Below are 7,736 nucleotides of genomic sequence, written 5' to 3'. Positions count from 1 at the left end.
GTTGCTATGGGACCGCGGCCAATGGAATAACGGTTGTCAGAGGAACCAGTCACCCGTTTGAGTGACCCCGGCAACCCCTAAGAACGGCAACGCTCCCAAGCTATTGTCCTCAATCCTCAATTAACATAGGTCATGTGATTTACTGCTGCAAATATGCCACAGATATCTTTTCACACAACCTGAAGACATCTGTGGGATAACTTCAGTGAACTGAACCTGTATGGTCAAATCAAGTTGAACAATGAAGACGTTAATGTCAGATAAACAAGGTGAACAAATATGCAAACGCGCGCACACATTGTGGAGAGGAATCCCAGCAGGTTTCCTGTAGATGCAGACAGGCTCACGTTCAATATCTCTACAACCCACATTTACAGTTTGTTACAACTTCAGAAGAGACACTACAGTGAAGCTAACATCCAGCTATCTGATTCAATGATCATTCCAGCCCGGTAGACTCCGCCTGAGTGACCACAGACCCCCACCTGAACCCTACACACCTCAATATCCATATCTAACCCACCTCCATATCCCCACTAGTCACAAAAGCAGGTATTTGACACAGACTTTGGTTTGGGGTTTAATAATAATCAACCATTACATGAAGAGAAAATACTGTGTTCTTTATTTTAGCTGCAGTGGAAAACATACTGATGACATGTCTATGATGCAAGGCTGACATCTAGTGGTTACAGATACATAGTACAGTTTAATGTAACTATTGCGTGAACACAGCACCAACTTAAATTCTGTTTAGGTTTGAGTGCCAAAACATAAATATTGCATAGACTAACACTGCTAACTGTTTTGGCTTTTAGATTTGGGATGTGGACAGATTAATTAGCAAAAAAAGTGTACTGTAAACTACCGTACTGTGAACAGTGACACTGTAAACACAATGCTGATGTATGAACCCTGATGAATAACCAAACAACACAATGCTAAACTTTATGCAAACGCTTCATGACCTATTAAATGGTTCGTCCTAGGGTCCTGAGTTAGATGGAGTGCAGTTAGGTGTTGGTCTAATGTTAGGGTTAGTTTGTGGGTTAAACGTTGGTCTGGATGGTCAGTCTGGGATAAAGTATTAAGAAGGGTCCCAATGAGCACTGCCATTTGGAGCGTTAAAGTGCCTATGCCAATGTGCATTACATTATTCAGTTAGTCATGCAAATTATTCTGATTATGTACACATTTTGTGAAGATTAATCTCGATTGCATTCAGTCTTTATGATTTATCACAATTATGTAATTAAGTAATTGTAAAATATATGCCTCATTGGGTCCTGCACAGAAAAAAAGTCAACTTTTTGCTTGTTGTGAACAACCTCAACCCAACTGTCCTTTGTTGTTAGTTCGACTGGCCTTGGTATTTTTCCACTAGACGCCCCCACGTATCTTCACCTCCGTACGTATCAGTTGTTTTTCTCATGTTACTACCAAGATGGTTGACAAGCGTTCGAAAATGTCTTCATCCCGCGAAAAATATGCGTGCAAGGACTGCGCTCTTCCATTGGTTTTGATAGTACATGCTTACATTTGCACTCTGTCTCACTTATCATTCATATTTCAACCAATTTTCTAAATAGATTTGAACGTTTGAAAAATACAAATAAAACATAAATAATAGTAAGCTTCTAAGAAAAGGTATAGAAGGATGTCTTGCTAATGGTAGCCATAAATTTGTATAGGCTGCTATGTTTATTTCTTTCAGACAGTTTCCCTTTGACGTGTCTCAGAATGTATTTTTATTATTATACCCAATCTGTTTATTGTTTTCAATAACAAATTCCATCATGAAGATACGTTTCTGGAAATCATTGAAAGGGGTTGTAGCTACTTCCCTACAAATGACCAATGGACTATCTTGATTAACTTCTAGAATCTCTGCCCGGATACTTGCTGCTGCGCCGATACACCGTTGGTTTATTCGTCTGCCGACCATAGCAGCGATAAGTCAGCCCGTCGTGTCTCTCTCCGAGGCCGGATGGTAAAATCCAACCTCCAGCGGATCCTAAACAGTCATTGCTTTGCTCGCGAAAAAGAAGGAAAACAGCAGTATATTACTACAATGGCGGATTTAAGTAGTAGTATTTGTGACATGATTGGCAAGTAAGTGAAGACGGAAAAAATAGCCACCTGACAAGTGGCTAGCTAGCCAGCCAGTTACTGTACCAGTGGGGGAGGGGTGTTTTTCAGTGCGATTGGGGATCCCAAATATAGCAAACGTTATACGTTGTATAATCTATGGTTGCGTATTTGATCTCGAGGCGGTGTTTTTATCTTAAAAATATACGTTCGGATATGGCACAGATGTAACCGGAATCGTTATAATCATTAAATAACTTGCCATCTTCCGTAGCTTGATGCTAGCTGGATAGCTCGCAGTAGCTACGTCACTTTCAACACTGCTTATGATAATTATTTTTGCTACTCTGTAGATCGGAAGTTTGCAATTTATTCTTATTTTTTTTATTTTTTACAGGCATCCGCATACGTTGATATAATTTGAGATGCGCGATACAGTATATATTTTTTATGACACAGGAATGCCATCTATCTATGAATCGCTAATTGTCCAGTTGCTGTATAACTAGCATCTTAAATGTAAAGGCCCGAGATTTTCTACAGTAGGGAAGATTACCTACTTCATGTCTATCTTCTGAAAGCTTTTACAGTAGACGCTTACAGCTAACATTTCAACATCCGTTCTCAATATTGTTGACCAATTGATTTTGAGCAGGGTTTGGCAGAGAGTCACAATTATGACTACCGTTCGTCTTTCCTGGTGATGCCAACTACTCCCGTTACAACCGTAACCAACGTCTGAGGGTGACATACGTTGCAGAACTTTAACAAAAATGTGGCAGATTTGTGTCACTTGTGCAATCCCCACCAAATTACAGATGCAGTTACTTGCCTATTCTTGATCAGCAAAATGTGGAGCAACACTCGACGATGCGGGCAGTTAAATTCTTAATTTAATCATTATTCAATAGCTTAAAATCAACAATGCATGCAGGGGCACTATTGTTGGTTAAATAAATACATCAGACCGTTTTGTAAATCGGACCAGATATGACCAGTTTGGTTTTGCATGCACGTTATGTATTTGCCTGTTGGTCCGTCCGTCCCTAAACATATTTGCTTGTTAGTCGGGTCAGTGAAGGCCGCCCTATTACATTCCAGCCCTGAAACGCAGACGCGTCAAATTCCAAGGTTGTTACGCAACCCCTAGTTAGTTTGAGCGCTGCGCCGCACATTACAGCCGCATTGAAACCACTCACCTTTGCGCATGGAAGGTTAATTCGTTCCCTTTTCTTCCCTAAATTATTTACATCGCGCTGTATCTGTCTGACTGTTATTCGTATGTATCTACCAGTTTGTTTTGTGTATATCTAACTGTGAGTGTTGCTTGTAGCTACCAATCTTTCTACAATTTCTTTATACAAAAACTTCTACGTAATAAGGACTTCTCTCTGACTTTGTGTTTGTAGCTGTCTAACTTTGCTGTGTGTTATTGTGTGTTATTTGTATGTTTGACGGTGTTATTTGTGTCTCTTAAACGGGTGTTCTTGTGTATGCAGCCTGTCCCTCCACTGCAGTAGTACCCTGGGTCCGGTGCCTCTGTCGTGCTCCTGATGACCCTCTCCCACCTCTGAAGATCCCAGGTGGGCGAGGGAATGGTCAACGGGATCACACTCCTTCAGCTCGGACCCTTTACGCAGTGAGTTCCACGGCCCCCCCTCCGTCCCCACACTCTGATGCACACAGACACTCGCACAGACAAACTGGCAAACTACTCCAGAGACATGTATGGAGACAGAGCACCAAAATACTTGTCTTCAGGTGATTGTAGTCCCCCCCCCCCACCCCCACCCCTCCCCCGAGCACATAAAAAGTTTGTGAACTCTCCGGGCGGAGTAGTGATGTTTGAGCTGAATGTGCCCTCAGGCACCCGTTTCCACAGTCGAGCTAAGCGCGTGAGAACCCCCCCCCCCTCCAACGTTTCCCCATGGCCGACAACAATATGCCTGGAAGCTAACGACGGCTCCCACACAAACGGCAGCGCCGGGCCTCTGTGTTATTGTTATTGTTCACCACTGAGCTGTGTTCAAAACAAACCACCAGAGCAGGAAGCGGAGACAGGATCTCTGGCAGTCCTGCCAAAACCCAAATCCTGTCACATGGCCTCCCCGTTCACTTCCTCGTTTACAGAGTCGACTTTGTTTTGATGTATCGGATTGGGTGGGGTGTGGATGGCGTCGTGCGCCCATGTCCGCCGAAGCTGACGGGGCTAAATTGGACAGGAATGTGGAATCTGAAACCCTCTTGAACATTGTGTTAACTCCTTGGGCTGTGTCAGACCAGTGTGTACAAGAGGAGGCTTGGGAAGGAGTCCACTATTGAGAATGGACGTGCACCCGTCCTGTCTCTCTCCCCTCTGTTGGGAGTCCTCAGGCAAGCCTCGACCCACCCAGACGCACGTTCTCAAGCTGGTAGTTCTACCAAAACCGAACCTCGGCTATGTGTCGTTCAACCAGTTTTCTTTTTCTTTCAGGCTCACTGTTTCAGTTTTAGTTTACTTGATGCCTCCAAGGTGTATACATCTAGACATTTTCCTGCTTGTTTTTTTTTCTTCATTCCCCATGTTTTAAATGTCCGTTTGGACTTTTTCCCAGGACAGGAAGTTGACGGTGTGGGAGGAGCCTCCGGGCAGCGGTCGGCCCGGGATGCTCCACTTCCAGAGCCGGCCCACAGCTTCCAGGGTGGTCCAGTGGGCCGCGGTGCTGAGTGGCAGCGCCCTGTACGTGGAGATCCCTCTGGAACCTCTCCCTGAGGGCAGTAAGGAGAGGTGAGTGTGTGTGTGTCTGTGGAGTTCCCTCTCCGAAGCTCGTGTTTGAACGTCTTCTGTTCAGTCCTGTCATCTTCCCGCTCGTGTCTTCTTCTTCTCCTCCTCCAGTTTTGCAGCTCTCCTGGAGTACGCCGAAGAACACCTAAAAGTTGTCAGTGTCTTTGTCTGTTTCTACAAGAACCGAGATGACAGAGGTACCGGCCACTTGTCCGCAAACGCCCGTCCGACCCACCTCCTTTCACTAGAAACACCTAGAGGAGCAAGTCCTATTGTTATGCTTTTATTTAGGCCTCTGTATTTCCCTGTTTCCTCTTCCTCCAGCTAAGCCTGTGTGAACAGATCTTACATAAGTGTGCTTCTCGCTTCCCCACTCTAAACCAAGCTGATGTGACATGGCGTTTTTCCCTCCTGTCCCAAATGGGGCATCTGTCAGTAAATTAGCAGTATTTGGGATCTGTAGTGTTGTGTAAGTGTGTCGCAGTATGTAACAGCGTAATCGTATTTAACAGACCAGTAATGTGTTATTGGACAGTAGTATATAACAATGTAGCACTAGGAGTATAGCAGTAAGCTACAATGCCATAGAATGCAACAGTGTTGAGGTGGAGCAGTATGGAACAATGTCCTTTTGTCTCTCTTCCTGTAGCCAAGCTGTTGCGTACGTTCAGCTTCCTGGGCTTTGAGATGGTGAAACCTGGCCACGCCCTTGTCCCACCTCGCACCGACGTCCTCTTCATGGCCTACACTTTCGACAGGGACTCCTCCTCTGACGAGGAGTAGCAACCTGGCCACCCAACCCCCCCCTCCCTCCCTCATCCTACCCTCACTGCCCATCCCCTATTGGCTCCCCATATCTAGACACCAACTACCCCAACATTTAACCGCCCCAAAGCCCCCATCTCTCCTCCCGACCCAAGTGCTTGAACATCCCTCTCTGCTTTTCTTTCCCAGGACTAGTTTAGACTGCCGTGTTATTCTGTTTTCATGTGTGGCTGGATCTGGCTCTTATCTGTTGATTTGGCTGTTATTCTAGGTTATTGGTATCTTTCAGACAGTTAAATAGAGGGAACCGTTGTTTTTGACTTATGAGCATATTGCAATTCTCATATCTACCAATCAATGTCTTGTTTTGTTTGTTTCATTTGTTATTCCTCGATTTTAGTTCGTTTTTGATGAAAGACAGAGGAGGATGTTTTCTTTATTTCTTGAATGTACAACAAGGTCATCAGGTTTACGCATGGGTACTCCAGCTTAAATTTCATTGGCTAAAAACGTTTGTCAAATAAGCCCCTCTCCTAATTTTAGATTAACCGGTGTTTTAATGGAATCAATTTGATAATGAGCGCTAATATCGTTTTTCATAGTCATAAAACATGGTTATTGTGATATGAGTATTTGTTAATTGCTTTTCAGCAACATACCCAATATTTGGTACTTTATAGCTGGTTGTTGACCTTAGTTTATCAGAGTGAGTCAGAGGGCACAGGTGAATGCTGTTGTATCACTGTTAGGGTGCTGCAATTTGAATTAATTATATAATCATAACGGGGTTGAATTTGGTACAAAGCTAAAATAAAAGATATACTTCCATATATATGTAAGTTGGGAAGATCCAAAGTGGGTTCATTTAGCTTTGTTCTTGTCACATACCTGACATTGTAGTAGCATCAGCTTTTCTTTGTTTTTGTTGAGAAATACAACTATTGCTGTGATGTTTTGATCAGATTTTGGACTAGCATTCCTTTAAAAATACAGTTTCTGTTTTTCATATTGATGTTCACCTGCATAGTGGTACCTGTTGTGCTTCTGTGATAATAAAAATCTGAAAAGTAAACCATCCATGTGAAAGCTTTACTACACACACGTGCTACATGCATGTTTCTGGTGCTCAGTGTGGGAAGGACTGGCTGCTGTGGGTATGCAGAGACGGGTTAAGCCGTGTTAGAGATGGATGACCTCTTCTGATCAAAACACATTGAGGGGGAAGACCTCCACTCTGACTGGGACCCAGTTCTCTATGGAGGGGGGGGGGGGATTTGGGCAAGATAGTGGGGTTGGACTGTTACCACTGCAATGAGTGGAACAATGAACATTTTCTAAATAACAATGAAGGTTAAGCAAATGCTAAATGAGTTGGTGCTTTTAACCCTGTTGGTGCTTTTAACCCTGTTGGTGCTTCTAACCCTGTTGGTGCTTTTAACCCTGTTGGTGCTTCTAACCCTGTTGGTGCTTCTAACCATGTTGGTGCTTCTAACCCTGTTGGTGCTTCTAACCCTGTTGGTGCTTCTAACCCTGTTGGTGTTTCTAACCATGTTGGTGCTTCTAACCCTGTTGGTGTTTCTAACCCTGTTGGTGCTTCTAACCCTGTTGGTGCTTCTAACCCTGTTGGTGTTTCTAACCCTGTTGGTGCTTCTAACCCTGTTGGTGTTTCTAACCCTGTTGTTGTTTCTAACCCTGTTGGTGCTTCTAACCCTGTTGGTGTTTCTAACCCTGTTGGTGCTTCTAACCCTGTTGGTGCTTCTAACCCTGTTGGTGTTTCTAACCCTGTTGGTGTTTCTAACCCTGTTGGTGCTTCTAACCCTGTTGGTGTTTCTAACCCTGTTCCTGGAGAACCACCCAGCTGTAAGGCCCAGTTGTGACTGACAGCCCATTTAACTGACCAAGAGGATCAATCATCAGCTGCTGATTAGAGTCAGTCTCAAGCTGTCCCTCAAGAGCAACAAGTGATGGAAGTGACAAACTGGAAGATTGTACCGCAACATTCACTGGCACACTTTCACCACCAGGGGTCTCTTCTCCACAGAGACCAGAGGATTCTGACGTCAAGAAGCAGGACTTCCCCTCCAACATCTTCCCCATTTTGTCGTGAGTGATCTTAGGC

General features: G+C 44.1%; 1 protein-coding gene across 1 annotated transcript; it reads left to right on the top strand.

Moving 5' to 3' along the window:
• Positions 1–1,905: 1,905 nt before the first annotated feature.
• oaz1b (ornithine decarboxylase antizyme 1b) lies at positions 1,906–6,689 on the top strand. Its single transcript, XM_047044790.1, is given in 6 exon segments — positions 1,906–2,112; positions 3,588–3,639; positions 3,641–3,727; positions 4,683–4,855; positions 4,964–5,049; positions 5,502–6,689. Coding segments are annotated over 6 exon segments (657 nt in total). The 5' UTR covers positions 1,906–1,987; the 3' UTR covers positions 5,636–6,689.
• Positions 6,690–7,736: the final 1,047 nt, after the last annotated feature.

Source organism: Hypomesus transpacificus, chromosome 22, assembly GCF_021917145.1.
Source record: "Hypomesus transpacificus isolate Combined female chromosome 22, fHypTra1, whole genome shotgun sequence".
NCBI classification, from domain to species: domain Eukaryota; kingdom Metazoa; phylum Chordata; class Actinopteri; order Osmeriformes; family Osmeridae; genus Hypomesus; species Hypomesus transpacificus.
The sequence above is the reverse complement of the archived record's forward strand: the minus strand, read 5'-3'. Positions and strand labels throughout refer to the sequence as shown.